General features: G+C 28.2%; 3 protein-coding genes across 4 annotated transcripts; 1 reads left to right on the top strand and 2 right to left on the bottom strand.

The window, feature by feature from the left end:
* Positions 1-305: 305 nt before the first annotated feature.
* Positions 306-2526, top strand: LOC126854177 (uncharacterized). Its single transcript, XM_050600622.1, has 3 exons — positions 306-468; positions 1540-1902; positions 2020-2526. The coding sequence occupies exons 1-3, from the start codon at positions 408-410 to the stop codon at positions 2328-2330; spliced, it is 735 nt and encodes a 244-aa protein (XP_050456579.1). The 5' UTR covers positions 306-407; the 3' UTR covers positions 2331-2526.
* An 870-nt stretch (positions 2527-3396) lies between these two features.
* On the bottom strand, positions 3397-9475 carry LOC126854169 (protein takeout). The gene is made up of 4 exons (XM_050600615.1): positions 9211-9475; positions 7290-7521; positions 4944-5089; positions 3397-4750 (listed from the first exon to the last, which is right to left on the bottom strand). Exons 1-4 carry the CDS (start codon positions 9290-9292, stop codon positions 4455-4457), a joined length of 756 nt encoding a protein of 251 aa, XP_050456572.1. The 5' UTR covers positions 9293-9475; the 3' UTR covers positions 3397-4454.
* Positions 9476-13838: 4363 nt separating this feature from the next.
* Positions 13839-19149, bottom strand: LOC126854168 (protein takeout). 2 transcript variants are annotated; one of them, XM_050600614.1, is made up of 5 exons: positions 19088-19138; positions 18833-19057; positions 17152-17439; positions 15722-15871; positions 13839-15527 (listed from the first exon to the last, which is right to left on the bottom strand). In XM_050600614.1, the coding sequence occupies exons 2-5, from the start codon at positions 18999-19001 to the stop codon at positions 15376-15378; spliced, it is 759 nt and encodes a 252-aa protein (XP_050456571.1). In that variant the 5' UTR covers positions 19002-19057; positions 19088-19138; the 3' UTR covers positions 13839-15375. The 2 variants fall into 2 exon arrangements, with proteins under 2 accessions (XP_050456571.1, XP_050456568.1); XM_050600611.1 differs by having other exon boundaries at positions 13840-15527; positions 18833-19149.
* Between the last annotated feature and the right edge of the window lie 789 nt (positions 19150-19938).

The raw sequence follows: 19938 nt of genomic DNA, 5'->3' as shown, positions 1-19938 counted from the left end.
AATTATAATAATTAGTAAAAATTAGTAAAATAATTATAAAAATTATAATAATTAGTCATATTTATTTTTGTAATTTTCAATACAAACACTTTTTGAATAGAATTTTTTTTTTAATCAACTCAAGCGCTAGAAAATTTAGATTTTCTTTATTCATCGTTTGCATCATTTACTCAACTCTGGAGCAAGAACAAGTATGACCATGAGCTTAGGAGGAGCGAATCATGGTCATAAGGAGAAAGAAAAAGGCTGGTTCTAATTCGATAAAAAGAGATACAAAAGAGTATATATACAAGCTTGATTGAATGAATAGGGTCAGTCTTAACTCTCACATTCACCGCGAATCTGTCAAAATTATTTTGATATTTTAGGAAGTTTATTTCGTGCCAAAAAAAATTCTTCTGTGAAAAATGTATGCTGCAATCTTTATTTCTCTTGCATTTATCGCAACACAAGTTGCAGCGAAAATACGTAAGTAAAAAAGATTTATTGATAGAAAATTATGTTTCTATTACACGACAATTTCTGTGTTATATTTGTAAACTTATTATATTATTCGAAACAAATTGTAATTAAGAAAAATATTTTAAATATTATTTCTTGAATTAAATTATTTTTATAGTCATTAAAGACCTTATCGAGCAAATTCTAATTTGTTTTTATGCATATTAAGATATAATATCAATTAGAAAATCTATTTTAGATGAATAACAGATAAAAAGAAAGATTTTAAGATGTGAAATTTTTAAGTATAAAAATTGTGAATATTTATAAATATAGTAAGTGTCAGAAATTATAAATCATCTAAAATATGATTAAAATATACAGCACAATAGCAAAAATGCAAACAGCATGCTTTCATACATTTATTTAAGATATGACATATCAAAGATCGATTTTGATAAATAACTTTTATCTCACGTCTTTTATAGTATGACATATGTACTATAAATAAAGTTTAGAAATAAAATATTTTATAAAGAATTTTTGAAACGCGATAATAATTATTTTATATACGTCATTTTTTCAGTGAACTGCATTATATATATAAAAATATATATATATATAAAATATATATATATTTATAAAAAATATATATATATAAAATTTATTTTTAACACTTTAAAAAGAAATATGTTATTAATTTAATATTATTTAATATTATATATATCTTTCTCATATACACACACAAATACTTAATATTATATTATAAATTAATATTAGCAATTGCATCAAAATTACATTTATATTTATTTATTTATATGATTGCTTTATTTAGAAAATAGAAATAAATATAATTCTAAATGAATATTATAATATAAATAAAATAAGACAGTAAGAGTCAAGCGAGGTAAGAAGCGCAAAAAATAATATGATTTTCTAATGATCCTGATTATCATTATCATTGATTGCGCTTATTATCTCGCGCTTAATTATTTCTAACTCGTTTTTTTTTTAAATCGCTTTATTCAAACTCGCTTTATATACTAACAGTGTTACATCTAAAATGATAAAATAACAAAGTTGATTTAAATTTTGCAGCCTCTTATATTAACATATGCGGCCGCAGAGATCCGAACCTCGATCAATGCATTATAAACAATGTAAACAATTTGAAAAGTAAGATTTGCGAAGGAATCCCGGAATTGGACATTCCATCTAATAATCCAATCGTCATTGACGAATTATCCATTTCCAATACAACCAATACCAAAATATTTTTGAGAGATACGAAAGTGGAGGGAGTTTGCGATTTCACCGTAAAATTCTTTCATTTTGATTTAAATACACTTCACTTTGATGTTAATATCTCATTCGGTCTGATTCGAATGAATTCCACATATGATTTTGACTTACATATACTGGTACCCTTTGCTGGTAAGGGACAGGTTTACATTACTACAGGTATGTAAAAGTTGATTTTCTGTTCAAGAGTTTCGAGAAAAATTTACTTCAACGTAAAAAATTCAAAACTCGTTTTTACACTTCACTACAATTAACAGACTATTTATTTTCTTGCAGATAACGTCGACGCGCAAGCGACCATAGATCTGAAAGTAGCTACTAAAGGCGGTAAAAGATACATGTATATGTCGAAGATAAAGCTGAACCTTGATATCAAAGGATACGATGCTAAATACAATGAATTGAACGAAAGGGAATTGAGTCAATTGAACGAAATTGTTAATAATTTTATAGGCAACAATCAAGAGGAAGTTATTAAAAGCTTTAAGCCGGTAATAGAGGAAGTAATTTCCAAACGGATCTTACTGGTTTCCAATGACATAGTTAAACATTTTACCTACGAAGAACTCTTTCCGGACAGAACTTAAATGAAATATTACTCCATTCCATCTTTATTGTTGCGGTAGCAATTAGTTATTAATGATTATATATATGATTATCTACCAAAAATAAAACTTTCTTCGTCGAGTTTAAAAATGTAATAGATTTTAATGTTGTAATTAAGAACAACCTTTTGATAATGTAATTTGAAGTTTAAAGCAATTAAAAATATTTTTTATTTTATCACTTTTCATATGATTTTATATGTAAATACCCAATACAAATATGTCAAAACTGCTATTAATAAACAATATTAAATTGTCAAGAGGAAATATTAAAATTTATATTTTTTTCAAAGGAGGAATGTGATGATGATAAGTGAATGACAATCAGTTGCTGCTAATGATTAAATTCTTTAAAAATAAAAGATTACAAAACTATGGGACTAAACCAGTGCTCGGAGTTAGTCGGCCCCTTTCGGGCCGATATTGAAACTTCTAATGAGACAAATCAATTGGTATAAAAAAAATAATTGTATACGTTAATTAATATTGACGTTTAGACTGGCGCTTAAACAAGAAGCTGCCGATGCTGCTTCGCGGTCCGTCAAAAAAGACTCGCGACAATCGCAATTCTTTGTTATAATGATAAATAATGTTATAATGATGAATCTTCTTTTATTTATAATAATGAGTAACTTCTTAGAATGAATGTGATCCGATTATAATGTACACTATTGCCATGTTTTTTTCTCCTGCATGTTTTTTTACACAAAATTGAAAATATTTGAAATGTACTCGCACATCTAGATATTTGTGACTGTTGATTAGGAATTTTAAATTGTAGATCAATTATTAAATTAACGATTATTATATCACGGAGTTTATCGTTAATTATTCGGATCTGAATTCGACTATTTTATTGAGCTTTCTCAATTTGAACCATGTTTAATCGAAAAGTCAAACGATAAAGCGTATATATATATATATATATATATATATATATATATATATATATATATATATATTAGTACTTTATATTGATATTTTGATATATGATAATATTCTAGTAAGTTTAAAAAGCAGAAGGAAATAAAAGAAACAAAAACTACAATACGGTTAACAATTTTATTTAACAATTCATAATCTGTTAAATTTATTAGTATCTCTCGATATGTACATATTCTCTCATTAACAATATAAAACAAAATTGCCATGTTATACATCACGCATTTATAATTATATTTTATAAAATCTCGTTTACTGATCTTAATAAGTCTTTTATCAATTAAATTTTTGTTTAAAAACATGTTGCTAACTATGCGTCGATAAGTTATATCGCCACACCTTTATTCGGACCTTTTACTTATCAATAACAAATAAATCAAAATAAATCGGAATCAAGAGTTTCGCTGTACAGTGTTCTATTGTTGTATTCGCAGAAAAGAACTTGATTTTTGATCAATCAAATATGCCCTGTCTAATTCTAAGTGTTTATTTTAGCAGCTCATATGCAAATAGTTGCTGTATTTCAGAACAATGATAACAAATTCAAATATTGCGCGCGCGTGATTAAATGACATAAAATTTTTTCTCTAATAAAATTGTATAAAAAGTTTCTCTCTCATAAAACTTTTAAAATTTGTAAAATTTAAACGTGTAAAATTCACAAATATTTTCAAAGACGCATCTTTTTAACTATCTCATCTTGATATTTTTTAAAAATTATCCTTATTCTTTTATGTTTTACAGATACTCAATCAATTCACTGCCGTTTTAATCTTAAAATAGTACTATATACGCAATTAAATAAACAAATCTCACGAATATTGGGAGACTCTAAATCAGATTCATCGGAACAATTTGCGCAATCATCAATCATTAATATTTCAATATTTCGTTCTGTGTATAATGATATTTACAATTCTCCCATTTCCCTCCCTACTGTTAGAATTGAGTTCTAGATTACATCGAAATTAAATATATTACAATATCTCAATGTTAATGCGAACCTTAATCAAGCATGTACACATGCAAAAAGAGGATTCAACGGGAAAAGGGAAAAGTAGCCTTAAATTTTCCCTAAATTTTCTTCCATCCCGCTCTTATAAATGTTGCGGTAAATCTTCAAACTTAATCTCTGTTTTCTAGTCCTCGATCACCGAGATAGATTTACAAATCGGGGAAGAGTTGTGTAAACGAAAACTGCTGAATAATATTGTTGCTGATTTTTTTAAACGCGTCAGAGAGAGCCATTTCCACCAATGGCAGAAATTCCACCATAAAGAGATCGAAATTTTTGTTGATAGACGAATTGATAAGATCTCCGAGTATTGGTTCGCCATTGAACAGATTGTCAAATTTCAATGTGCCTTTGTCCACTGAGATTTTCATCTTAAAGTCTACTACACGAATTTTCTCGATGCCGTTCTCATCAAAGAATCTTTCACTCTGGATCTTGGCTATGCCTACAAAAAAAGAGACGAGATTATTATTTTATACACAATAAGTAAGTATAATATTTTTTACAATGATTACTGTAATAACAATATTGCCATGTATCACTTTTTAAATTTCCAGATGGCAATCTGTACTGATGAGATTAGAATATTAGTACGATATAATAAATAATGTTATAATCTTGTATAAAATCGTAAATACCGAAGCAGTTGGAAAAGTTGCCGTTCGTCGGACCTGATCCGCGAATCGGAAGTAACAATATTTTCCCGTCGATGTCATATTTGCCTTGAACGGAGAGATTAGGCAATACTACATCCACCACTAAGAATAGTTTGTCAAAGTTCCATCTTAAAAAAAAACAAATAGCGATATTAAAACGAGTAATAACTTAAGAAAATAGCGAGAGAGGATGTTCGTTGAACATGCGTGACATCCTTTCGAATAACATTCACATCGGTACTCATAATTTTTAATCGTCCAAATTTTTAGTTAGTTAGTTTATTATATTTTATTATAATAGTTTATTATATTTTATTATATTTGGTTTATTAGTTTATTATATTTGTTTGTTTAAATCTTCCAAAGAGCGATGCATATAATCAGATTTTTAATTAATTTTTTAATTAATCTAGAGCTAATATAGATTTTCAATTAATTGTACAACGGCATAAAGTAAATACACAAATTATAGGATTCCATCAAACTTTGTTAAACCAACTATTATGATTGCATTTTTTGTTATATGACACATACATTTCATATTTTTTTATTCTGAAAATTTGAAGGCTCAGTTATTAAACAATTATATATAATTATAGAGAACTACAACCTTGCAAACTTCTGGCATTATTATCAAGACTATGAGCACAATATGTGATACATAATAATGTCATATTAAAAAGTTAACACATTGTGTCTTGTGCGTTTCATGATGATAAATCGATCAATTATCATAAAAATATTACGCTTCTCTTTTGCGATTTCCCCACACGGGAAGTCATCAATTGACGATTTCAATGGACCTCCTTTGTTCTCATTATTATTATGACATTTTAAACTTTATACATCTCTTTTTTTTCTCAATACCCGAGTGTCTTATTTTTACTCGATACTTTGATGAGAGTCCTTTTAAATTTCGCGTGCGAAATGAGAAACGCTATCGAACACTGTCGTTTCTGTTCGTCATTTTCCTTATCAATTATATTCTTTTTTGTAATCTTTACGAAACAGCACGATTGTCGCTTTGCACATACAAGTACATATACAAGTACATCCTTTGAGTGTTGAGTGAAGGCCGTTTGCGCGTAGAATATAAATAACAAAACGGTCGTTCCTCATCGTTGTGCGCGATTTAATGTCTTTTTTTTTCTATGGCAAGCAATTTTTGCGTCGTGATAATCATGCCAATAGAAACATGTTTCAAGAATATTTCAAGGATAATTTTAAATTGCCGAAATTTTGAGGTTCTAAGTATCTTAGGCATTATGAGAAAAATACACTCAACATTCTTTGAAACTTTGTAATGTAAATCACACTTTCAGAAAATTCATTTTTTTATGCCTATTTAAAATTTTCGTTTACTTTCCCACTCTTTTTTATCATTAAATTTTATTTTTTTGTTATCATATCAGAATATTTAACCGACAACGAGTTAAACTTTTTCTCTCAATAAAATTACTCAATAAATATAATAAAAGTTGAAAGAAGTATATAATAAATTAAATCAATCGATAAATTCTGTCTTAACAAATGTCAAAAAGTCAAAATGACGTTATGTGAGGAGCCCGTAGCGATACATAGCTACAGGAGGAAGGCGTATAAAAACGTCAATATGAAAAAGTCAACGATAGAACAATATATCCGCAATTATCTCTGTCATACCTATCTAATCTTATTGGATTAATGATCAAGAGAGCAGAATCATGTTTGTAATCAATTTTATATTAGCAGGAACTTCTCATCTTCAATCTCGTGCAAAATATTATTTGGATAATACGTGCTCAACATAATTATTCATCATGTAATCGAGACTATCTGATTAACATTCGTATAAAAATAGAAATGCTAGACACTGATCGAAAGTTTTTTTTTCGATTTCGAGCAATTTCAACAATCTAAAGCTTATTATATTAATTATTCAGCGTCATACCGTATTTATGGACTATTGATAAAAGAAATAAAAAAAATATATTTACATACACATACATATTCTCTCTCTCTCTCTCTCTCTCTCTCTCTCTCTCTCTCTCTCTCTCTCTTTCTGTATTTCTCCAACAGATTATTAAATCAAAGTTTAGACGTTAAGATGTTAAGATATTTAATGATGATGATGCAGAATTGTGTAAAAAATATATCTTGCAGTTAATCTTCATTGATGACAGTGACAATAAAAGAAACATAAAATTTCTAATCTTACGTATAAGAAATTTTTAAATTTCACAAATGTGACTATTATATTTGACATATAATAGTCTTGATATTCGTATTTGCATCTTTTCACAGACGATCCTGCTACACTTTATATGTATGTCATTTTTTTATACTTACTTTATTTTAACAACATCGAAGTTACTGGCACCGTATACGTTGACATCGGTCATCTGTATTCGCATACTGCTTGTTGGAGAAACTGATAATTTCTTCAATTTAAGAGGCTCCATAGTAGGGAGATTATATTCCGGTACGCCCTCCTTAAGATACGGTTTCAAAGTATTTATACTGTTGCCGACACATGTTTCATATTGCGGGTCGTGTATTTGGCAAATATGCAGGAACTCGGCTGCAAGCGTAATTAAAATTATCGTTAGACATAATTATTTAAGATAATTAATATATTTACAATTATTTACAACATTATTATTTAAAAACACATTTTTTTTTCAGGGGAAAAACAAAATAAATACTTGTTACTAAATATATACATAGGAATTTGTATCAATCCTCTCGATTCTTTTGATCTTTTCTTCTCATTTATAACTACATAAGTTCATTTTTATATATATATTTTTAATACTTTGATAAAAAAAGTGCATTGATTAATTAATTATAATTTGTACTATAATAACTCTGAATCAGCTGTTTGCTTTTGCTGTGCAAATATTTTTTTAATAGTCTCAGACATTTGTAGCAATAAATATTTAAATTTAAATATACATCAAATTGAATAACGTATAGAAAATACAGTAATTATGCAAGTTCAAAGTCTACAAGATCTACAAGAATCTTTTATGCAAAAAAGACTTCTTTTTATTAAAGTTGCAATATTATTAGAAAAGAAAAAACAATTTTTTAAAATAACCTTGTTGCTATGCTGCCAATTTCGTTGAAAAAGATGATATATCCGGATGCGTATACATGTTCATGTGCATTCATGTATAAAGTAACAAAAAATATATAAGAGGAAAAGAAGATATTCTTTTTTAGCCGAGATGTAAATTAAACGCGCAATTATTTAATAACAATATTTTATTATAATGATTCAATATATATTACGCACAAAAATTAAAGACTCACTTTTTTCCTTATACAGAAAAGACAATTTTCAAGTGACTGCAACTTTGTCTCATATAATCGGATTGAGATCAATAAAAAAGTGTTACAAAGCTTGAAATTTCTAGTTTCAAAATCTTTCAGTCAAATTCAATTTTTTTTTATTTGTTGCAAAATTACATGAAAAAGCGACGTGCGTTGTTTGATCAAATTTTTCAAAGTGTGTCAAAGAATGTCAAAGAAAAAGAAATTGTAGCACAATTTCGTTAACTGGATTTTAAACAGCAGATCTTTAATTTGCTTTTTCAATGTCCTACAATTTTATTTCGCCGAATTATTCACTACTGAAAATTGATCTATATTGACTTTCATAATTAGTGAAAAAGATGATCGCACGATGATCATTGTAGAAACATTTTAAAAAGAGAAGTCGGCATTTTAAAACTTGGCCCTTTAATATTTTGCGTAGTATATTTGATATATTATTTTTCGCGTCACAGCCATAACAAAAATTTATGAAGATTTTACACTTGTCAAGCATAAGAATTGAGATATTGGAACACAAAACTTTGCTAATCAATGTTTATAAATAGATTTAAATAATCAGTTTCAAAAATATAACTTGCTTGTCTCAAGTTTCTAACTCATTCGTTAAATTACGAGTATAATATAATAAATTACGTAATATAATAAATTAAATAATATAATAAATTATAATATAATATAATAAATTACGAGTATCAAAGTGTAAGATTAAATAGAAATCTTTATTAAAATGATGATCTAACAGTTGAGGATTGAGTCGATTAAGTGTTTTGAGTCGAAGACCTTGAACAATTTGCTTTATATGATATAATAATGATATATTAAAGCAATTTGGTACACAAAAAATAAACATTTTACAGCCACAATACAACATTCTTGCGCGTTGTACAGTATGTTTTTTTTCCTTAAAACAGTCTTACACAGATTTACTCACGTATATCCCGCACAGCTTCCACGCCAATCGTCGCCACGACAAACAGGATCGTAAAGATTGTTGCCTTCGCTAGTACCGTCATTTTTTTCACACAAAAAAGAATGGAAAAAAGAGACAGACAGGAAGCTCAACGAACAAATGCGTCTTCCGTGCTTGCGAAAGCCTGGACACGTATTTCGACGACGGGGTTGCCGTTGTCCACCCACAACAGCAGGTGGTTCGATTGATAGTCGGATTGGAAGTGGATGATCCGAACGGCGATCTGAACGCCTTATAGCAGTGACTATATATTCATCCCCTCTTCTTATCGTATGCCACTCATCACCTATCGCAATTCAAAAAGAAAAATCATTCTTATTCCCCAGATGATATCTGTCTTTAGATGATCGCAGGAAATATGTGCACGTGCCGGCCACGAAAAACTGAGAATTGACACGTGCAGGCGGACGACCATGTCGCGACGACATGTCGTTCTTCGTGTGGTTACTGAAGGTGAGCATGTCTAATCAAGATCTGTCATCGAGAAATACTTCAAAAATAATAATTCATAGATGAATTTTTATTATACTGCTCGATTTTCTAAAGAATCTGTTCTGAAGTAAAAATATATCTTGTTGACACACACACACACATATATATATATATATATATATATATATATATACATAATATGTACCAGCAGAATACATTTATATATATATATATATATATATATATATATATATATATGTGTGTGTATGTATATATTATTTACATAAAAAGATCTCTTGTCTTCAAAGTCAGCAGAATACGTCTAATATATATGTATAATAGTATATTTTATTAGAGAAAAATATATACATACATATATTTAACTATTAATATAGATTATTCTGCTTTTTGCACAATTAATAATAAATACTGCGCAAATTTAGAAAAGAAAAGATATGCAAAATCTCTTGACTGATATTTCTCAGTCATTTTATTTTTTTAATTTTCTATTTCTTCACACAATGAAAATGTTTCATTTTGATGCAACAACAAAGTCTTTTTTAACAAATATGTCGCGTTCGATAAAAATGATCATATAAGTTTAAGCCTTAATCGACATACTTTCTTTCAGAATAGATTTATTTTGAAATCAAGCTAGAAATCGATTGTGGACGTGGCTAGAATTTTATATTAGCCAAACCTTCCCATCATGTAGTAGTAATAGATTCCCCGTAGTAGTAGAAACACAAGTTTCTAATTTTATGATTGATAAATAAGCAAACTTAAGAAGCAAGCAGTTCTACGAAAAGCCACGATTTAATATTTAATAAACATTATGTAAAAATCCTCTTGTAATACACTCGGTAACATTTCAGAAAAAAAAATGTCTTTTCTTATTGCTGATATTTTAAAATTATATATTCTAAAATTTGAATTGACTTCTTCTAAGTTTTAATATGATATTTTATCATACAAATTGTTATAATAAAAAAATGGTTTTTTTTTAAATATTCATGATTGTAACTGGTTATAATCATGGAAATTTGTAAGATATTATTTATTTTTCAATAATTCTAAGAAATTGAACTAGTTATGATTTGGTGTTTTATAGTTGCTTTTTTTCTGTCAAAGTAGGAAGTAGGAAGAAGCAATTTTTTTAAATGACCATCTAACTCAACAGCTGTTGACATGTATTACGCAATGTAGCAATGAAAGACGTAGTTTCTTGACCATCAATGTCATTATGCGTGTGTACCAGAAATACGTGGTCAGGAATGTTTGATGAATTTCATGGAGATTGATGAAATAAATATGCAAAAGGCACAAGTTTCCGCAGATTTTTTTTAAATTAAAATTACACGAAAATGTGTTAACGCGCGAGAATCAAAGTCCACATGTCATAGTCACGGTGTCTAATAAAATTGAATTGTTACACATGTATCGGAATTTAAAACAAGTTTTATGGCACAGTTTAGAAAGCACAGACTCTCTACATAAAGAAATAAAAAAATTTTGAAATGATTAATTGTTATTTTAAGCATTGCAAAATTTTGGCACGGATAAGCCAAGTCTTTTAATGAATATTAAAATCATCGAAGTAACGATAACCATCATTTAATATTATAAAATAATGCGGCAGGTATTTTCACGAAATATCGATATCAATCACTAAATATGTCTGTAAATAATTAATAACAGTGATATACAGCAGCATAAATTATTTATTTGAAAAAGAAAAGAATATTAACGTCAAGAAAATGAAATAAATATTATATATTAAATTTTGCATCTTTAAGATACAAAATATATTTTTGGGCTTTTTGTGATATTTTCTTTCCTTCTTACACATATTTCTCTAACGTATGATTAAAATTATAAAAATGGCTTCTTTTTGAAAAATTTAAAAAATATTACTGAATATTTTTGTCATTGCTTATAAAACTATATACAATATTTTCCCATGTATAATAATTTCCCATATATAATAATTTCTAATTATTTTTTATAAAATCAGATTGCTACAATAATTTTCCTGATACATTCTAACACATTCCATGAATTACAATCGAGAAGAGTTTCAAACTAAATATAGCAAGAATTATCGAGACACAAAAAATAAAGAATAAAATCTTACAGGCAAGAGTGTAACTTCCGGACACGTGTCAATATTTATGAGTATCTGCATGAGCCACAGAGAACTCGTGAATTAACACAAACATTATAATTCATAATCAGTGATTAAATCAAAAAAGTCAGTAGAGTTGTCAGAGCTATGACAATGCTATAATAATCGTAAAATCGGTGTTGACAATATACCGGATGTCAATGTGTCGCTTTCAGTCTATCAATCAAATAAATTAGAGACGCAATACTCAAATTATAAATGTCTTATAAATTATAAAAAAAATGTTGAAATAATTGTAGAAATAATTTGTTTTTCTAACACTTAATCTCTTTCATAGTTATTAATAGCAAACACTACATATTTAATAAGCCGTAAAAATATTAGATTTGCATGTATTATCTATAATTTAAAAACATTACGTTTTTTTAATAAAAATTTTATACCATAGTTATTATTTTAAAAACATATAATATCTCATTTTAACTAATTAATCAAATACAATACTTTAAATTTTCATACATATTACACAAACAATATTACATGAACAATATTATATTATAAAATATTTAAAATTAATTATATATTTTTTCTTTCTTTTAAAAGGCGAGATTTTTATTTTTACGTGAATTTGATCTTTTTTTTATTTCTTATTTTTGCATGAAATACACGTATGTCAACGTGTGCTGCGATTAGAAAATTAGTGGAAGACACGTTAGCTTTACGCAAACTTCATCTTATAAACATGCTTGCATTATGTCACTCGATCTTACGTCTCTATTGTAATTTTTTCAGCAATTCCTCCACATAGGATATTAAGACATTTGCGAGATCACTTTAATCTGTATATTTTGAAAAATAATTACCGACAGCAGCAATCTCTCTTTCTCTCTCATATCGGAAAGCACGCTTAGCATCGTAATTCTTTGCTTTCATTGACTCAATAATTTCAACGCAGCATATACATGAATCTTACATCGCCTCGGTAAGCTAAATCCAGAACCCTTGTATCAGAGTGACAATCACTGGTATTGTGATTCCAATTTGATAAACGCGAAGACGTAATATAAGAATATCTTTACGAGTATCTTCTATTGTGTAAGAGCAAATATAGTAATTGTTTACATTGCGACCACATGTTTCATGTGAGATGTTAATGCTATTTACCGGATATTAGCCTGGGAATGAAATTTACACAATATTCTTTAGATATTGCCATTTAATAGAGTTTCAAATTGTTTCAAGAGCCTCAACGCCTCAAAGCACAATATAATTAAATACAATATTCTGAAAATGACGACAAAAATATTTTTAAGTTTTTTTCTTTATAAATCAATGCAATTAAATTTAATTAATATCTTTTATTAAATAAAAATATTATTCTAAACATATGCTATTTTTATTATTAAAAAATAAGCTAATTGTGTAATACTCAAAAAATCAATTATCTTTTTCTTTAATTTACTTAATATTGTATGTTTTTATTGTATTTACTGATATTATTGTATGTTACTTAATATTGTATGATACCTTCAATCTATTTTAATTATTTTGATTTTTAACATTTAATTTTACATTCAAAAAAAGTTCAATTTTACAGGATACATGATACTGTTATTTTTCATTAAAAAAAATGAAATAAATTAATAATAAAGACAAGGCTTATTGTTCTACGCATGAATAATATATTTATTTGAAATGTAATGAATCAGAGATCAAATAAAAAAAACATGATATTTGATGAGATATATAATTGCCTATAATCTATATATATATATATATATATATATATATATATATATATATATATATATATAATTGTACTTTTGACACTTCAGAATTATCATTACGTTGCAATTATTTTCTTATTTGAAACTTTGTCATACAACTCATTTCTGAATCTTTTGGTTTTATTCAGATTTAAAACAATTACTGTTGTATGCAATAAGTTCATGTAGAACATTATTTATTATCATTATCCTAAGTACAATAAAAAAATAATACTGATATTTGTTTTTGATATTAAATGTACTTGACGCCATAATGATTTGTGATAAGTAATAAATTATAAAATGCACGTGCTTACGTAAATATCCTAATTTATTATCATGAATATAAGCGTTTTTTCCTGTATTTTTTTCTTTTCTTGCTCATTAAAACTTTAATTTTGATTATTCTATATTTACTCAATGATAATTTGTGAGTTTTAATTTATCTTAATTTAAAGAAATATTTGCATATGCAATGTTGAAAAAAGTTTCATTTTTTTTTATTACCTAATAGTTTAGAATTCATCATAGATATTCATTTATCACATTGGTGTCACGCGTGTCGAGTGGCATAACACTCACGCATGTGGAATTTACATGACGCAACTTTGCTAAGTAAAGCGGAAAAATGCATCACCGAATTACGAATTATGTATTCAATTAGCTCTGTACAAATTACAGCAAACTTTTATAGAATAATAGCCATCATGCATTGTCGCAAATTCTGTGAACGATTAATTACACGTAATCTAATAATTAAAATTACTTCTAAATAATATTTAAATTCCAACAATTTATTTAGAACTATTTATAAAATAAGACTTAGAAATAAAAAAAAATAGAGACGAATAAAAACTAAAATGATGTAGTTTATTTTAAAATAAAAACTTGACTGAACACTCGACATTGTTTTAATAAATAACAAATATTATAATTTTCTTTTTTTGATATTGTTAAAATATTTAACATTATTAAAAGAAGAAGATTAATAAAATATATTTACGTAAAATATATATGTATACCTGTAATTATAATTTTTTTTCGGCAAATCTTATTTATTCTGATTAATTGCTTGTGTATATATTGTGTTTGAAATTATAATGAAAGGATATATATATATATATATATATATATATATATACACACATATATTTAAATAATTTAAACAGACTATTACTTATACGCTATGATGCAAAACATTTCAAGTGATTAATCCTTAATACATTTCAATATCGCTAATAAAGCAAAGATAAAATAAATAAGAAATCATTATAAATAACGCAGCAAGAAAGCATTGATTACAAATCATCGCGATTGATATTCTATCTAAAATTATTTGCGTATCTTTGAAGCTTACAATTAAACTTACTTTGATTTTCTATGCAAATATCATAATTATACTAGAATAAGGCTTTTACAAGGGAAACAGATTCAATATTTTCGAGGATATTTGCTTGAAAGAGAGACACGCGGATCTTATAAAATACCCTGTATCGTGTATATGCAAACGACCTTTGTAGAAGCAATTCATGTGAGATTAGAAAGAACGCTTATTGTCACGCGCCTTAATTTTTTTCGACCCACAGAGATATTACCTAAGAATAATCATTACCTCTCGCGCGACACATTCGTCATCCGGTATTTCCATTGTAATTTTTATTAAAGAGATCTCTTCGTTATGTCGCGAAAACACACGACTTCCACGAAGGGGAATTCTTTTTTCTCTTTGCCTGGAGCCTCGCTTCAAAAGTGCACCGATTACGCGGTGACGATCTTTGCTTTCAACAATTATCCGTCAATCGTTTAATCGGCAATCCAGGCGTCATACGGCACCTGAGCGAAAAGTTTCTCTACAAAAGTCGACATCACCTGCACCAGCTTTCTTCTTAGATCCGGCTTCATTTCTTTCAAAAGTTCCTGGCTGTTGGTATTGATGAAGAGATTCAACGCCGCCACTGTAAAACGAAAGTGATGTTTGTTATATTTAATAATTTTATATAATAATCAAATTTTTTCAAAGATTTTTTCTTTTTTATTTCTTATACTATTATTTTACTGTCGTACTATTATTGTATTATTAGAATTGTCAAAATTTTAATTTTATTCTCTGAAATACTATGAGAATTATACAAAAAAAATTGCAACTCACGCAATATGCTATTGGTATCGCGCACATTTTCGACTCCCATCTTGATATTTTGCACGCTAAAGTCCATTTTCAGTTGTTGCAACCTAAGATAACGACGACCTTCAACCAAAAATGGCTTGGCCCTGATGAAAACCTTGGCCTTAACACCCTCTGCAAACAACGAAAATTTTGTGGAATTGTGGAAGATAACAGAATGTATATCATATTCTTTGAGATCGCATAAATTACGAGTCTGCAAATTTTGTATTTTTTTTAAATAAAAATTGCAGTATTATTAGTATAACGAACTGTTTAAAATAATTAAATAAATTTAAATATTAATTTTTTCTTTTTGTATTAATTATTTGTATTAATTGGTTAAAACCCCATTAGTATCTTGTGAGCATATTTAAATAAATATTTTTTACATGATTCTTGCTCTCGGAATTATATAAGTATCGTAAAAGAGACAGGAGATATTCGTATATCGGATTGTCCACAGATAGGCGCAAATAGTAATGAAGGAACTATATCTCGTAAATACAATTCTTCTCATATACGTGAAGATTTCTTGTAGCATGCTAGTAAATCGTGTTGCTATTCACAAGGAGTTTAATACTAGAGGTCGATTATAAATCCCATTCACATGGCACAGATTTTATTATATATAGATAATTATTAATCAATTTGAAATCTGAATTACTCGTTATATTTATGCAACAAACGCTCAAAGTTGTTGGGACGTGCGTGTACACAATCTACTTTTACTTTCAATTACGAACGTTTGACACTACGAAATACAAGATGTTTATTGATAATAAATGTATGCTGTGTGTGAGCAGGTGGTGAAAGTTACTCGCACACGTGCATCACTGGCATTTCACTCGGTCAACAAAATTCATCGGGGAAATTTTGCAAATACTACACGCTTCTAACGATTGATAAATCTCGTATTTTCTTAGGCAGGAATAATACACATATATCGCGTGTCTCAAACGGTCTACATAAATTTTTGTATTAATGTAAGATAATATAAATGTAAAATTTATTAAATGATGACATTAATACTATGTTAATATTTTAACAAAATGAATGCAAACTTTATAACAATTAAACATGTCTAGTCTATAAAATTAAAAACATGTGCGCATTGTATTCTTTTATATTTTTTTTTTAGTTGTCTTAATAATTTAAGTTTAATTTAAGTTGAGTTTAATTAGCACAACAACAAATGTTAAATTAATACATAAATGTGTTGAATATTTAACACAAAAATTGTAACCGGCATATTTTTCAAAAGAAGACAAATTTTTCAACTGTATATATATATATATATATATATATATATATTTTAGGACTATAACAGGTACGGTCATATAACGGGTACAACGTTTGATATGCGCTGCTGTGCTAATTATTGCTAATTAATCAATTATATTGTTTCAGCTTACCATATTCGCCCCAGTAATCGCCTGCGCCAGAGGCTTGAACCAAAATCAAAGTTCCACTGGACCGATATCTGGCAGCAGCTCTTATTTTCGGTATGCTTAAAGCCAGTTGCAACTGCACCTCGTCGTCGCTCAGTCTTGTTCTGAGACCATTTATTCTCAGGGTAGAGACTCCTCTTGCGGTAATATTTTTGAATTGCCCTCGATAACCGTCCGGACCGCCACCAAGCGAAATGTGCAATTCATCTAGAATAATTGGTTCCACTTCTGGATAACCCAATTGCGGTAAACCTGCAATTGCAACATTAATTAGAACAGAGTAATACACGTTTTGCATATAAAAGAGAGAGACTGTAGTCTTCTGTTCGCGCGATAAAACTTGACAGAATTTTCATTCTTCAAAAGTTTCTTTCGATTATTATTATGAAATTTAATAAAAACTATTGCAATTGAAACAATCTCTGATTAAAGTAAATAAATAATGTTTTATTGTGCAATTGACAAATATTATAGATTGCAATAGAAATCTTACTTTTTATTATATCTTTGTAATTCACTTAAAAAGCTTACAATATATTATAAATAACTTTTTTCAAATTATTTTTTGTCCACTGACATGTTTGAAGAAAGCTATTACTCTCCAAGTTGGAACACCGTACAAAATGACTGGAATGTAGGACACTGGGTGAACATTCGAATACACCGTTATAACCTGCTTCGGTTAACGTGGCTAACAAAACCACGATTATAAAACCGGTCTGTTTCTCAGGCTTTCGACTTTCAGTTTATTTACAAATTATTTATGTTATTGTCATATTGTTACTCTAAAGAATAAATCGTTCTCTGTTGTGTATAAAAATTATTTTCTTAAACATTCATAACAAGAAAAATAGAAATGTATTACAATTGTTAAATATACTTTAAATTTATTATTTTTATATTAATCACATATTAATAAATAATATTATAGATTAACATTATATCTTAAAAATTTGTAAATCAATAAGAAATTGTAGAATACTTTAGAATATGTCAAAATATTCATTTAATCTTGCTTTCTCGATTTTAATATAATTTTTCTAATTAAAAAGTTTTGCATACTTGTTTTCTTTATTTACTAAAAAAATTTACTATTAATTAAAGCTATTAATTGAATTACTTCTACAGCGCAGAATTGTAGGTAATAGAAATGTTATTTTGTATATTACTATGTGCGTTTAATGGATTTAGCATTCTAAACTATATTTATTAAAGAAAAATATTGAACTTAATAATAATAGGATTATATCGCTCAAATTATCAACATTCTTGATAAAACGGAATCAAAAGATTAAAAATAATGAAACGCGCAAACAATAAAGCTCGGTAAACTACGGATCAGCTGATATATGTCAACTTTTTTCAATAGTCATAGCGTACGATTTATTAATTAAATAAATACGCGAATATCATAACAAAATAAGAAACCAAAAATTTTTTATTTTGTTATACAGTTTTAATATATATGTCCGAGATTGTATTCAAGTTACAGATTAAATCTCTCTCGATAGAGTACATCATTGATATTCTAAAAAAAAATAATACGAGTACTTATGACACGATGGAGTTGTACGGAAAATTAAATCAAAGAAACTTCCAAGGCATTGAAATAGAAATTGAATGAAATAGAGTCTTGAGATCTCACCTTGTCTGAAGCGCTCGACTAATACGTTGGCCGTCTTCGCCAGACAGGCCTCCAGTTTTGGATCATGCCTGGAGCATGGTTCTAGAAATTCGAGGCCTCGATATCTGCCGAGGGATTGAACGCTGATCAGCAGCGAGCACGCGTAACACAGTAGTATAGTTCCTCTCATTTCTTTGTCCAACGAGAAGGATGATAATGGTTTGTGCTTTCTCTCTCTCTCTCTCTCTCTCTCTCTCTCTCTCTCTCTCTCTCTCTTTCTCTTCCGTTATGATCAAATCTTGTCAGTCCGCCAGTGGACTGCACTACCCGACCGGATTTCTCGACGAAGAATGATCGGCTGGCAGGAATGCGCCAGGACTTATAGGCTACCTTGACATTGCCCCCGCTATGCCGACCCTGAGGACAACGAAGAAGAAGAAGAAGAAGAGGCTCGAGCCGCAACGATGTTTGAAGAGGGCACCGAGCCAATCGACGGACTCATTGATGTTTCTTTTGTCTATATAATGCATGTGGAAAATAAATTGAAAAATGCTAAAAAATATGGATATGAATCTGTGAGGACTGAGAAGGGAGAAGAGGTCCAAAATCTTGTAAATCTTTGAATGAAAATTATGAGAAAAAAATATTATTATATATGTGACATATTATATATAGTTTTTTTCATTTCTTTTTTTTTTGTTATTTTACTATTTTATTAACTATTGTATGCTTGAATCTTTGCAAAATTATAATTTGAAATTCATTATTTTATCTTTATCTAAATAAATATTAAATCAATTTTAAATTCGACATAGAATAGATCAAATCATTGACGCGGTAAGTTTTGCCGCACAACTTTCTTAAGTGCAAAAAGGAAACGAAAGACGCTAATTTCAAAGAAGATTCTTTGTAACTTTTATTAACGCACTAACTTTAAATTAACCGTGGCAAACAATTCGCTTTTGAAATGTTTTAACAAGCCCGCTCTATCTCATTGATGGCGAATTTATCGTCGAATATATATCGAAAAGGAGGACGAAGAAACACATAGATTAATTTCGGAATCGGCGCTTACTTTCCCGATGATTGCCGGTGTTTGTTTAACTTTCTTTTTCTTTTCTAACAAT

The sequence above is a fragment of the Cataglyphis hispanica genome, chromosome 13 (genome assembly GCF_021464435.1).
Source record: "Cataglyphis hispanica isolate Lineage 1 chromosome 13, ULB_Chis1_1.0, whole genome shotgun sequence".
Lineage (NCBI taxonomy): Eukaryota > Metazoa > Arthropoda > Insecta > Hymenoptera > Formicidae > Cataglyphis > Cataglyphis hispanica.
The sequence above is the reverse complement of the archived record's forward strand: the minus strand, read 5'-3'. Positions and strand labels throughout refer to the sequence as shown.